The sequence below is a fragment of the Protomyctophum bolini genome, assembly GCF_963924005.1.
Source record: "Protomyctophum bolini genome assembly, chromosome: 24".
Classification (NCBI taxonomy): Eukaryota; Metazoa; Chordata; class Actinopteri; order Myctophiformes; family Myctophidae; genus Protomyctophum; species Protomyctophum bolini.
Genome location: NC_137885.1, coordinates 18,417,965 through 18,432,774, shown reverse-complemented (window position 1 = coordinate 18,432,774; position 14,810 = coordinate 18,417,965). Strand labels below are relative to the sequence as shown.

Below are 14,810 nucleotides of genomic sequence, written 5' to 3'. Positions count from 1 at the left end.
GTAACTAACAAATTGAAAGTACAAGGCAGCAACTATTAACTATAGGCAATGAAAACAGAAATTGAAAGTACAAATATTTGGAGCAACGTTATCATTGGGCTATAGCCTGAGAAGGCGGTCTGTTGGATGATGAGGGACAATGGGACATATGTTCAACAGATCATCTTGGTAATTAGGCTATGTCCCGTGGTGGTAAAGCTCCCCCTGATCTCGCTTATGATAAGTCACTGTCACCCCTAAACCAGCCCCCCCCCCCCCCCCCCCCCCCCACTTGGATTGGTTTTCATAATCTCTCAAAAAGAAAGAAGATTAGGCCTACACACACATCAAGGTGACAATAGGAAACAGCCTGTGTGTGTGTGTGTGTGTGTGTGTGTGTGTGTGTGTGTGTGTGTGTGTGTGTTCGCGCACGCCTTCCTAGGTTATATATTGTTCATTGTTTTTTTGTTTTTGTCTTTTTTAATCACATGCACACACAGACACTGCAGATTAAGAGAATAATCCATTCTGATATCTAACAAGTACATTGTTCTCTGTGTTGTTGGTGACAGCTAGTGTGAATTATTGGGGTTAATCTTAGCCCATAGCATGTGTTCTCAGCATTAACATCAACAGCCTCTAATCTGACTCCATTCATAAAAACAAACGCCTCTGCCTGGATTTACACGAAGGCCTGCATTTTAACCATTATTATTATTATTATAAACCGTCTGAGACAAACACCACTGAAATACATAGATTTGTAGATAGACAAGCAAAACGAGTGTTATTGTTGCTTTGATTCAGTGTGAATTAATAGATAATGGCTTTATTAAATGTAGTGTTCTATCATTATTCCCATAGCCCATTTGCAGATTTGAGTTCTATAGTTTATTTTTATTTGTATTATTTTATTTAACCTTTATTTAACCAGTAAAAGCACATTGAGAGACAGTTTCTTTTGAACTGGGCCAATTAGAGGCAGAATAAAATTACACATCTTTACAAACATACACCTCGAAAAAAAGCAATAGGACATCCATGATGGTGATACACAGAAAATACCTAAATATCTCCAAAGGGATACAATTTAAGCAAGTTCTCCCCCAGACAGACAACATGTAAACAAGTTCTCCCCAGACAGACAACATGTAAACAAGTCAGAAGATGAATGCTGCTGAACTACTATCTGATGGTGATGCACCCAAAAGAGAGATTAGATGTTTGCCCAGGAATCAGGATCCAAACTAAGATGTAGTGAAAATTGATCTACAAGCTCACGGTTGTAGATCTGCTATTTTCATTACACCTTAAACATTAGTTTTCTAATTTATGGAATTTCTTAGATTCTTATTTTATTTCTTCCTGAAATTACTGGAAAAAAAATCATTGAGTTTTGTGCTTTTTGTGTGTAGGTAACAAACAAATCAAAGGGACCCATACAAATGTGCCCACGACCTACAAATGTGTTTGGGAAACCGTGGTCGAAGTCATACCAGTAAGCAGCAACAACAACAGCAGCAGCAGCACAGGTGAATAACACCATCGTGTTTTCACTATAGAAGACCTTTGACTCTCACAAACCCTGTTATCTAAGGCAAACAGCACAGTCAGCTTGATCACGATAATCCCCTGGATGCTTCACACAATACATTTTGCCCCAAATGTAAAGGCGTAAAAAAGTGCATCATTAAAGCCACTCTTAAAGGGTTAGTTCAGATTTTTGGACATAAAGCTGTATATGAAATACCATTAATATAGGGTTGGAAAGGTATTAATTGATTGCCTCACAGTCACAACACATTGCATTCGCGGCACGTTGTGTGCTTGTAGATCTGCCATTTCCAACATGTGAAACCGTTATACGATTGTAAGACTATAAATCAGGTATTATGTAGGTCTGTGAAATGTTTGATTGGTGTGAATGGAGTGCTGCCACTCCTTTGCTTCCCAAGTTTTCCAAGTCAGTTTGCATTTCTTGGCAGAGCACCCAGCCAGAAGGCTGTACAATATGCACACCTGTGCAGGATGAAGGAATATTGTCTAATATTCCCACATTCCTGCTTAGAGAGAGAGGAGAGAGAGAGAGAGAGAGAGAGAGAGAGAGAGAGAGAGAGAGAGAGAGAGAGAGAGAGAGAGAGAGAGAGAGAGAGAGAGAGAGAGAGAGAGAGAGAGAGAGAGAGAGAGAGAGAGAGAGAGAGAGAGGGGGGGGGGAGAGGGGGAGAGAGAGTGAGTGTGTGTGTGTGTGTGTGTGTGTGTGTGTAAACTAAAGTACGAAAGGAGGGAGGTACAATGCTTGTCTGTAAATTGTAACATTCCTGGTTCAATCTCCATGCACCCTGGCATTAAGTGTCCTTGAACCCCTAATTTACCACCTGCATGGCTACCTCCACCGCCGGGGTATTACCATGTTGTAATGCGCTTTGGAAAAAGATGCTACAGTATATAAATGCACACCATTTACTTTTGTCACCTGTGCTTGGCCAGTGAATTGGGGCAAATGATCTAGATTCTAGAAAGTCACTTCCTTCTGAGGTTTGCTAGTACATTTGTAGTAGGGATCAGAGGTTGTTGATGAGTGAAGTCCTGAAAGCTTGAGTACCGCAGGGTTGCCAGATCCTTGTGCCACAAAGCTGCTTTCTGATGTTGTAAACAAAAACAGATCAGCAGCACAAGGTCACATGATGGTCGAGCTGGCGACCAGGAGTTTCCACTTTAGGTGTAATAATTACACACTGGAAGCCCATTCGGACAAACAACGTGCAGCTGGGTGAGACCACTCGAGGACAAGATACCGTGCTGTAAACGGCAGGGTTTTTATTTGTTGTTATACAGCTGTACTCGAGTAAAAATATTGGCTTCAAAATGCACATTCTTTTGAAAATAGCCGATCTACAAGCTCACATTGTGCAACGTTGTGAGCTTATAAATCGGCTATTTTCAAATGAAATGTATCTGATTGGCTGAAGTGGTTAATGTATGTTTTGTAATATAATCCAAATCTACAAATTAACTATGTAGATGTAGTGGAGTAGAAGTAAAAAAAGAAAAAGGATTGGAAGAAGCGTGCAGTCAGGTCTCCCTGTGGAGGCAGCTCAGGCAGGTAAAAAAGAACAACAATATCAACATCCTGGCGCATGGATGTTCTTTGTATTGTTTGGAAGGATACATAGTACATACGTACAATAAGGGAAAACAACATTTATGACTATGATAATATGGTCTTTATATAGCTAAATTATGGGTGTGGAGGTGATAGAATAGGCATAAAAGGCAGCTGATCATCAAAGTACGTAATTCAAGTCAAATGATGCACTGTAATTGTAATTGTATCTCCTGATGAAGGAAGGAAGAAAGATAGAAATAATTAAAGAAAGGTAACTGAACTGAAACGATAGTAACACATGCATTATTCAACTTTGACTTTACACCTCTGTGAGTGGTCCATGGCCACATTAACCTGCTTAAACAAGTATAATAACGACCCTGCGCCGCCCTCACATTCTAAAGTAAGCCAGATCTGGATCAAAAGTTGAAAGGTTAACCCCTCCATCTAGGAACACACACACGCACGCACGCACACGCATACACACACACACACACACGCACACACACACACACACACACACACACACACACACACACACACACACACACACACACAGATTGCAGAGGGCCTGCTCAACTCTTGAGACCATTATCTCTGGGATATCCTTGGATTAATCAAATCATCGTCAAGCTACTGCAGGATTACAATAGACATATGCTGTTTGTCAAGTCCAGTGAAATGCGCAGTGGTGTTACACCCGATAAACACAGAAACCAGATGGCAGCACTGGGACTGGGTACTTAATCTAACATATACATATTTGATACCTACAGTATCAAATACTACAGATCCTTTTCTCTTTTTTTGTTGCTTTTATCATTTTATGCTTTTATTGTGATCAAATCAGTGATCAAACAGGACACGCAGCAAAGGTTGTTGGGATTTGGTTTCGAACCCGCAGCGAGAGCCTATATGTGGTATTCAGGCCATAGACCCCTAACTGAGAGATTAATTAAGCAGACCCCCCCCCACTACGTATTGTATAAAATTGTGTTGCAGATACAACTTTTCCATAGAATTTCGTAAGATAGCTTCATAGACTTGTTTGACAGGCTTTGTGTTGGATTCATGTTAATGTGTTAACAACTTAAACCGTCAACTTGTACTCTGTCTGCTCTTTCGTCCCCTTGCCTACACCAAGCCAGACTTTGCCGAAAATAGCAGATCCACACGCTCTCAACGCCTTGCGGCACGAGGCGTTGTGTTACATTTTGTTTTTTATTATTATTATTTAAAAACATAAATTAGAAAACAGATGCTTAAGAAGTAGAGAAAATAGCCGATCTACAAGCTCACAGCGTGGTGCAGCGTAGTTTGGGTCCCAGGCAAATGATTGATTTCTGTTTTGGGACTTGAGCTAAAACGTTTGGGAACCACTGTTCTAGCGTATGTCCTGTTTACAGTTAGGGTTAGCTGGTAACCTGAAAAAAGACCCCGTTTTAGACAAGTGCAATAATTCCTTTATTTATTCAAGTGTTCAGTGGTATATACGGCATTATGCTACTACCACGTGAGCTGTGAATACCTTTACCATGTGCAATAATCAATATATTGCTATAGTGTACACTGTATATTGTACACTTTATAAGGCTACGGTAACCTAAAATTATATACATTTGTTCAGTCATATTGATTACAAATGTTATGCACTTAACACATCTTAAACGTAGCTCATATCTACTATACAAGTGAAAAGGTGTACCCATACTCATTCTTTCTGCTCTATCTCCGACCGAACCACACTTTCACCACACATCTCTATATGCAAAATAAATTCGGAACGCTCCCCGAACTGACATAGGCTATTTTTTAGCCGTTCAAGTGTCTTATTTACTCTATTAAATATTACTTTTATGAAACATTCCTACACGGAACACGGAATCACTGCTGCCCCAACACGGTCAGAAACAAGCCCAACCAGCCCACAAACAAGCCCTTTAAACCACGCTACTTACATACACTACAACTCGCTTACAATTCGCAAACCTGGCAACACCCTGCCTCTTACGTCACCAGCTCTGTTGCCAACTACGTTCACTTAATGGGGCCAGTCTTTCACAGTGACACACATGTTACATGAACCACGCGCCCGGGATGGTTTCTACCCCTCAATGTCGTATTTGCTGCGCCCTTCTAATGCTGCGCCACGCCTACTCTACACTCACTGCTTGCAGCAGCAGCACTCGCTGGGAGCTGGGTCTGCAGGCGACCCTCGCGCAGGACATTGATGAGAGACAGAAGGAACAGGAGAGATTATACGATCGCTATTTCGCTTATTCCATCTAAATCTCTTTATTTACAAAAAAAATGACTCGACGATTCCCTTAGTTACATCAACATTGTTCTTTGACATTAATCGGATTGTGCCAACATATCACCCTTACACCGATCACTTTGCCTATTTTCGCCACACAGCCAATTTACTTCCGCGAGCGGCCGGGCCATTCCGCCCATGCGAATGCATGGAGAAAAAAAAGAGACGAAAATCCAGCTGTATCGGAGCAGTGCCACACACACACACAGTCAGTCACACACACACACACACACACACACACACACAGAGAGGAGTTGACAAGTGAGAGAACGAGACGGCTGTTGCGTTTCACCATGGCCAGTGCTGTTGTAGACAGCGACGACGATGATACACGGAAATAAGTGTGGAAAAGAAAACGAGCAGACATCACAAAGAAATCGATCTGTCCAACGACGATGGTACAAAGACAACAACACAGCCAACTATATTCTTATAGAGAAAAGCTCTCAGCTAATTCGCCCCGTGCAAAACAATTAACGCACGGAGTTGCGGTCTGCATAGCTGCAGACATGCGACCACTATCAGTGGTGGAAAACGCTGGCTTTCAATATTTAATGAGAGTTGCAGAACAGCAGAACCACGTTACAAAATGCCATGCAGGTCACACATGTTTTCACTCCTAAAATGTATCAAACTAATAATACATGTGAAACGTTGCCCGTTAAAATCGTTTTGTCTAAAAGATCGTCAAATATATGGCCGTTAGTACTGTTAATTCAACATCCGGTGAGGGGAGGATACGGATTGTGTATGGAAATCAGCGCATACAGTGGGTGGGCTTTAGACCGGATGTAAGCCACATCCACTAAATGTACACTAAATAGAAATAGTATAAAATTCTGCATAAAATGGTGTAGCCTACTGCAGCTATTTATAACCAGGTAGTGTATAAGTGAAATTGAACACTTAAATTAGTATTTAATACTTGAACTAACAACAGATGGGTCTATATACTATTTGACTTTTTTTTTTCTTCTTTCTTTTACTTACTTAGAGCTTAACAAGAATGTTACAAGTCATCTCATCTTAAAGAAACATTTAAAAAATGTTAGGGCATAAAACCCAAAGTTGTTAAACCTTTTATTATTCTCATTCTGATTTGTTATTTATAGAAAATAAATGTGACTTATTGGGAAACAAGTGTTTTTCTTTACAAACCAAGATATTGGCCTAAATTATAATGAATATAGCCCTCAATGCTGAAAAAGAAGGTTTTAAAAAAATAGATTGAAAAAATTTAATCGAACATCGAAGCAAATCGTGAGCTTCAAATCGAAAATTGAATTGAATCGTGGACTAGGCGAATCGTGATAGCGAATCGAACATCGAATCGAATCGTGAGCTGCAAATCGAAAATTGAATTGAATCGTGGACTAGGCGAATCATGACAGCCCTAATGTATACATACGCCTGCACGCGCACACACACGCACATGCACGCCTGTAAGGCCCCCCCCACACACACACACACACACACCAACATGCGATTCATTAAATAACTATTTCTCCGCACGCGCGCACACAACATTATTCACGTGAAGCCTACAGGGAATTACCGACGGAATGTATATACACACACACACACACACACACACACACACACACACTCCCGGCTTACACGCTTAGAATTTATAGATGCGCGATTACATAACAGCTGGGCGTCATTATAGCGAGCCTTAACATGTTGACTACACTACACTACACATAATAACTAATAACCCGTTTTCAGCTTAAAGCAATTATATTTCATTGAAGCAACTCCTTAGCATTGTTTTCATACCATGGATGTGATAAGAAAATGTATCAAACATAAGGGAAATATTAAATAGTATCGGGTGTACCAGTTTGGGCTTTTCTTTTTTTTCAATGGGGCAATACATTGATTAAACAAACGTTTGATTGATTGAGTTGTACAATGTTATACAACCCTAAACTACTTTTAGAATACACTACACAATACAATACAATTTTAGAACATATAATATTGGCCAATATGTCAAATATGTAAATATTACATATAATGGCATTGAATGGAAGCGGACCATTTGTAACACATGTTACAAATGACCCGCTTTTGCAAGTTTTCTTTGCAGTTGCTTACAGACCAGAATGAATGTGAATTCCGTCTAAACACGATGCAAACTAATGAAGAACATAAGCATGAACACATCCATGTGGATTTTTATTCACCAACACCAAAGACAAAAATTGTAGCACACATATACTCCAGGTGTAAAATTATACGCATTTTGAAGGTAAACACTTCAAACTTCCTTGCTGTACACATACTGACGCGATGGCGTCATGGTGGCGTTGACCAATCAAGAGATAACGTCCATGTTACAACCGTGAAGCGTTACAACCTTGGCGGCTCTCCCCTACATTTGTTACTAACATTAGGTTGTGGCGAAGTAGAAACGTGGCGAGCAGATAGTGTGTTTTGGACAAACAGGCTAGGTATTGGTGTTGATTTGGGTCAACTGGACAAACAGCGTGGTGTTGTTTTGTGTCTGTGTTTGTGTTGGAGCACCTCAGTGTGGCCGTACAGGTCATGTGCAACCTCTTCCACAGAGAGATGGAGACACTAAATCTCAGCTGGACAAACATGTTGGCACGCATGCATCGCTGCCTTGCATGCTGTGTGCTACTGTTGAGTCTGTCACTTACTTTGACTGATTTATGGCATTGTCTTTCTGTTAAAATCCAACTATGTTAATTTAAGAAATCTGGCCATATAGGTCATTGTTTATTCTCTGTGCACACGTGTAGCCTATTGTATGTCAGACTGTATGTCTGTCCCAGTCACAATCCTTTAGTAATTAGGCTGTGGAAATATTCAGGACAAAACAATGGTACATTTCCAATAACCCATCCGTTACTACATGTGGAGTCAACTCCCGCCATTTATTTCTTCCCATAGTGCGTGGCGAAGTAGCTCTGGGATGAGTGCGCGCGAAGCGCGCACGAAATTCTAGTTGATTACAAATGCTATGCACTTAACACATCTTAAACGTAGCTCATATTGATTACAAATGTTATGCACTTAACACATCTTAAACGTAGCACAAACATAGAAGAGATGCAATACACTAGCTCTTTAGTACCCGTCTCCACAAACAGTTAATGCAGGGGAAGTGCACTAGATAGTAAACACATTGATCCTTGTTGCTGTGTTCCAGTCATTTCCTTCAACATTATATTAAATCAGGATGGAATTACTCACATGAACCCTGGCGTCCCTATTCTGGGCATGTCATAATAGGCAAACATTCTGCAAAAAATAGCTCACAACGCATGATACGCATCACAACGTGATGGGTTGTGAACTTGTAGAGAGGGCCTATTATCGAAGTGATTTGGTGTAGAGGAGGAATAAAAAGAGGCAACCAAGTATAGAGCTCTGTACTAACTGAAGTACATAGGGTTTCACGTGGTTAAAGATTATGAAATAATCTGCATTGCCAATAATGGTCACTTTTGAAGGCACATTCAACACCTCCCTCCATTCACCCCTAAAATTCTTTCTCCATGAACAACTGTTCCCAATGGTCACTGTGCCTTGTCACCCCCGTGTGGCCCTCGCAGAAACCCTGCAGCGTCTCCCACAGTGACATGGCCATGTAAACATGAACCAGCACTGTCCCCTTCAGCTCCCCCTTCCCAGACACCCTCTCGAGGAGGCCCACCAGTGCGCGCTGAGCCAGGACGTGGTCTGTCCCAAACATGTCAATGTTCAGCCGCATCGACCCTCCGTTATACGGGATAGGGTACGGAGGCGTGTAGAAACTGAGAAAAACAGGAGCATCCTTGCTGTCAGCCAACCATGTGAGTTTTCGCCTGGCCAGGATCTCCAGGTTGCCTTCGACCGGTCGCAGCGGCTGCCAGTCTTGAATGATGGCCCCGCCGGGTAGCTGGACCCTGGAGTGGAGTTCGGGGTCGAGGAGAACATCTCTCAACTGCTCTTTTTCCAGGGGAACCATTTCGGGGACGGACACAGTTAAGGCACTTGCTGCCCCTGCAGAACATAACTTGTTCTTCAAGTGGGAGAGGAAGCTGTTGTAATATTCTGCTTCGCCAACTAAAGAAAGGACAGCCTGTATAAGACAGAACGAGAGATGAGAATGAGCGGAAAAGATGGGGGGAAAAGCAAAGTATTTATCATAACTAAACATGGTACACAGACTATATACAGTATATATGCTATATGTATGTATGTATTTATGTTTGTTTGTATCTATGTGCATGCACTTTATGTGTATGCACGCAAGCATGCATGCACAGATGCACTGACCCGTCGTGCCAGCAAGCTGTACTTGGCCAGTTCGTCATCTGCCCTGGTCAATCTCTTCATCTTTATGGTCGGATAGAGCTGTCGGACATAACTGTCAGCAAACCTACAGGTTAAGTACAAGGTTCAAGGTGTTCATTCTTGTACTTCAAGCTTCAGTGTGGATAACAATTAAATGATAAAATAGACAATTATTACACGTCACACTGTGTGAGTCACACAGATGTGTGACTCACACGTGGCATGAGACCTTCAATAACATAACGTTGGTTATAGTACTATCCATGTACTAGTAACTAGATTCTAGTTCCTATTTAGCAAAAAACTAAAAGAAAACCATGTCCTTTAAATGTAGTCACTGACTAAAAGGTTAGTGTAGCCTATACAGGTAGTGCAAATAGCCAATCTACAGGCTCACAACATAGCTTGTAGATCTGCTATTTTCACTGTTTCTGAACATTTTGGACAACAATGACATGCCCAAAATAGGGACGCCAAGTTAAAAGTGGCTTTGAACAGACACTGTCTTAGATGTTGCAGGCTGCTATTGGTTTTCCTAATGAAAGACCATGTGTACTGACCTCTGTATGATGCCAGCCACCCCGCGACCCCTGGCGGAGACGCACACTCTCAGGCCCTCCACCACCACTGAGGTCCCCTCATCAACCACCAGGCTTGACTCTAGTGCCACCTAGTGGAGGAAGGGGAAACATGATGTGTGACAGACAGAAAATAAAGTTGATCCAAACATGAAGGCTTCAAGCCTGGCTTGACAGTTTACCCGTAGAGAGTCCAGTTCAGATCAGAATTGACAGCTACTTTTCTAGTCTATCTACAAGTGTGAAGTGTGAACTATTGTTTTCCCCGGCTTTTCATGTGGTAACAGGTAACAGGTAATGGGTACATCTCGCCCCCGCGAAAAGTGAAGAAAGTGAAGATTAGGAGACACACACTCTCTCTCCGCTCTAATTCCGCTGAGTACGTTGGACTCTGTCAAGCACTTTAACCGTTCCACAGTTGCTGAGGAGGGCAACTAAAGTGCATGTCCCAGTGACCAGTAATACATGGGAACACTTTTTCCCAACCCCTAGTCAGAAATCTCAGAATGTGTCCTCACCAGTTTCCCCTGGCTGCTGCGTGCCAGTAGAACTGTCCTCCCTGGCTCTCCCAGCCACTCATGGTAGCGGTGTGGCAGGTAATCGTTGCCTCCATAGATGCCTTCAGACATGGACATGAGCTCCGGGTAGTCCTCAGCCTGGGCCAACCAGAACGTTAGACCCTCACAGTCGCCGACGGACTTCCTCTCCATGCCGAGCCTGGATGTGGATATAGGCAAATGGACTGAAACCCAGTGGTGTAAAGTAACTATAAGTACTGTACTTAAGTACAATTGAGGTATTTGTACTTTACTTGAGTATTTCCAATTTCCAATACTTTGACTTCTACTCCACTATAAATATAGTACTTTTACTCCACTACATTTATTTGACAGCTTTAATTACTACAGTAGTTACTTGAAAATAGCCGATCTACAAGTTCACAATGTAAATTTGTGGTATCTGGAAACACAATTCACATTAATAATAGCGTAAATAACTGTTTTAAGCTGTCTCTATAGGGAGAGAAAGCAGTCTTCTCTCTTTATAGTTCATATACTTCAGTATCACATTGTGAGCTTGTAGATCTGCTATTTTAAAATATTTGTATACATTTGAAAACTTGAAATGAGACATTCTACACAATGAGAACTTTTGGTATACTTTAAGTATAGCCTACATTTTGATTCCAGTACTTTTGTACATCTTGAATTGACTTTTACTTGTAAATGTAGTATTTTCTACATTGCAGTATTGATACTTTTAATTAAGTAAAACATTTGAGTAGGCCTACTTTTTCCAACACTGCTGAAAACATACCTCATACTGTGCTGAATCTGCTGATTATAACTGATAAGTTGCCTCAATTTTATACCATTGAATTATTGTGGTGTCATGTTTTCACTGCACTACAATTCCAAGTGAAAAAGGATGTAAACATTACAATTTACAAGGAAGAAATACAAAACCATATAAAGACCCCCTCTCTCTCATTGGTCCACTCACTCTCAATCTCAAACGAAGTCTACTGTGCGGAAATCCAAAGTCTATACTGTGCGGCAGTTCAAAGCAGAAGAAATGTGCCACTAATTAACGAGTTGCCCTGTCATTATTCAAAAACAGACAGTTTAAAAAACGAGTGGTTGTCTCACGTATCCTTTCAATCACCGCACTGCATGACACATAATAAAAAAGACAAACATAATAACACAGACAATTAAGTTGAGACAACATAACAATGTGTGTTGTAGCCCCATGGTCACCACTTGCTGAATATAAATAGACAGCAGTCCATAGCCTAGGCTACTACATTACACTGGCAGACCCTTAAAAGAAAAGAAAAAGGTCAAATCAAAAGCAATATTAGGCTACATATTGACACAGCTGCCAGGTCTACAGTGCCAGCAAAGTGTAGCAGAGGAAAGCAGGCTATACTTACAAGCTTGTTGGATTAGTGATTGTTGATTTAGTGCCACTGTCGATCACCACTGCACTGCTACTTCCAGTGTAAAAGCTAGGCTATAGTTATAGCCTACTATAACAATAAACATTAACTTTTCCGTGATTTTGCAGCATTGCAGTCATGTGAAGACATGCGTCATCGCAGTTGACTCAGTCAGTTCCGAGTCGGAACTTGGATCATTGACTCAGACTGTACTGTATAGTAAATTAGTCATCATGAATCCTCAGTGAATGAACAAGTAGGTCAACACACCTGCAGGGGGTCCTGCAGGGGGTCCTCAGTCAGTGTTGGCAGACATGGCCCTTTCGGCTCCAAGTGATGAATGGTGGTGCTGGTGCAGCTATGCGTGCGCGCGTCATGTCTGTCTATTTTCAGAATATTTTGAAGGGATTTGGGCAAAATATCATGAAGGCATGGCTAATACATTATGAATGAAGTTGAGACCGAGAGACTTTAATTTGTAGGTAGATAGACTAGATGCTGTACACATGATAACCACCACTAGATGGAGCCATTGGTCTACTGCTCACAGAAGGGAATGGCCACATGAAAACGATTTGTTCACAACAAAGCTTTAGTTTAAAACAAAGCAAATTTTATTGAGGTTAATTGAACATGAATACAAATGAAAATAAAACGTTTCTACTATCTGTCTGCGGCGAGATCAAAGCGTGTCACCACTCTCTTACATTACTCTGTGTAACACACATGCCAGTGCACTTGGTGGCGGTAAGGCACTCTAACCTGGTTTACATTCCAAACAAAGTGTAAAGAACGACGATACCGGATACCACCACCATATCCGTTCCTACTTCCTTCTAGTGTGTTCTAGGTTTTTTTGGAAGTCGCATCTGTTTGGTTTTACAAACCACATTGTTGTTATCGTATCGTGTGCGTGTCCAGATCGTGACATTAGCAGCCAGACACTGCAGACAGCATCCATCACCATGGCAGATCCCAGGATACGGCAGATCAAGATAAAAACGGGCGTCGTCAAGCGGCTGGCCAAGGAGGAGCTGAGCTACATCAAGGAGGCCAAGCAGCAGGAGGACAAGATCGAGCGTATGGTAGCAGAAGGAGGAGACGAGGAGCAGATGTACGTGATCAAGAAGCAGAAGGAGGTGCTGCAGGAGTGTCGCATGATGGTGCCGGACTGTCGCCGGCGCTTGGCCGCGGCCCACGCGGACCTACTGCAGCTGCTGGAGACCGAGCAGGACCTGGCAGAGTGCGGGGAGTTCGTAGAGGCTAGGAGCATGCTGGACTCTGTGAAGATGGATGAATGAATGGATGGATCGATGTTCATGGCATGCGCTACTTAATTGATGTCCCATTCCGTTAGTTCACGGCACGCCCTGATTGGACAACATGGAGATGAAAATCAACGTGAATCTTCATGTATTTGTTTCTACTTAGGCTGGACACACATGGGCCTAAATATAAACAAACTATTCAAAGTGAATATATCATATATGCATTTCCAATTTGAGGCCTTCTACACGTGGATATGGCCAAAAGAATAGGCCATAAATGTTCAAAGTAAATCTGAATATATGCATTTATTTCCAGATTTGGGCCTTGCACAATGGATGGACACATGGATATTATTCCTTATTTGTCATTCAATTAATGTGCACCTGGCTTTAACATTCTTCTGATCTTCTCCTATGAGTCCTGTATGTTTACAATAGTCACAATAAACTATCCTCAAACTTTGTTTCAGTTCAATATTAAACAGCTTAAGTGCAATGTACTGCGTAGCAACCAAACCACTCATAGACTGGGCGGACACGGATGTTGTGATTGATTGGATCGTTTGTTAGCAAACAAACGAAACGTTTGTTACTCAAACTGCAGCAGCTGGTTTAAAATTAAATGTTTGCACGCAAAACGTGTATACTGTCTGTAAACTAAAGATGGGTTTGAATGAACCATATAATATAGCTATTAGCCTCGATACCCAGACTTTCATTTCGTCTGCGCGAAAGCCTCGATACCCTATTACCCAGGCTTTCATTTCGTCTGCGCGAAAGCCTCGATACCCAGGTTTTAATGTCGTCTGAGCGCAGTGCGCGGAAAATGAAATGGGCTGCACTCACTGGCCTAAACTAAAAGTGGGAGTCAACCCTTCCGCGTAGGCGTCGCTCCAAATTATGTGACGTCAGTGCTTTGAGCGGTGTGCACCCCTCAAAATAACACCGTAAGGAAATCATTACCAGTGGAACTTCAAACGAGGCTATGCGAGGCAAATGAGAATGGCTGAAGAACCCACCACAGTCTAAAAAAAAAACCAACGTGTGCCGACCATAGAGTAAGGTGCCGACCTATGGTGCCGACTGTGGAAATCACTCCACTCCGTGATATAAAGCGTTAGAATGGTATACTCCAGCCAGAGTAATCTAATATTACTCTGACTCCAGCAACCAGTGGTTTCCGCTACTGGGGGGGGGCGGGAGGGAGGCACCGGGGCTGACGGACAGATCGGTGAACCAATCAGGGTGTGCGTTAGATGAGCGGAAATAAGCTACATCGTTTCCCGGAAACGCCATTCTGCGTTCAAAATAA

General features: G+C 42.0%; 2 protein-coding genes across 2 annotated transcripts; one reads left to right on the top strand and one right to left on the bottom strand.

Moving 5' to 3' along the window:
* Positions 1-8,571: 8,571 nt before the first annotated feature.
* Positions 8,572-10,920, bottom strand: LOC308311909 (putative N-acetyltransferase 16). The gene is made up of 4 exons (XM_080758702.1): positions 10,807-10,920; positions 10,271-10,380; positions 9,693-9,795; positions 8,572-9,495 (listed from the first exon to the last, which is right to left on the bottom strand). Exons 1-4 carry the CDS (start codon positions 10,915-10,917, stop codon positions 8,914-8,916), a joined length of 906 nt encoding a protein of 301 aa, XP_080614828.1. The 5' UTR covers positions 10,918-10,920; the 3' UTR covers positions 8,572-8,913.
* Positions 10,921-13,037: 2,117 nt separating this feature from the next.
* Positions 13,038-13,962, top strand: LOC308311911 (tubulin-specific chaperone A-like). Its single transcript, XM_080758705.1, has one exon. It carries the CDS (start codon positions 13,196-13,198, stop codon positions 13,529-13,531), a length of 336 nt encoding a protein of 111 aa, XP_080614831.1. The 5' UTR covers positions 13,038-13,195; the 3' UTR covers positions 13,532-13,962.
* The last annotated feature ends 848 nt before the right edge of the window (positions 13,963-14,810 follow it).

Excerpts from the sequence above, each read along its gene's own strand:
- LOC308311911 (XM_080758705.1), top strand. The coding sequence starts at position 13,196 with ATGGCAGATCCCAGGATACGGCAGATCAAGATAAAAACGGGCGTCGTC.
- LOC308311909 (XM_080758702.1), bottom strand. The coding sequence starts at position 10,917 with ATGTCTGAAGGCATCTATGGAGGCAACGATTACCTGCCACACCGCTAC. Across the intron at positions 10,381-10,806 it reads GCAGCAGCCAGGGGAAACTG|GTGGCACTAGAGTCAAGCCT; the intron begins GTGAGGACACAT and ends TTCCTCCACTAG. Across the intron at positions 9,796-10,270 it reads GTGGCTGGCATCATACAGAG|GTTTGCTGACAGTTATGTCC; the intron begins GTCAGTACACAT and ends CTTAACCTGTAG.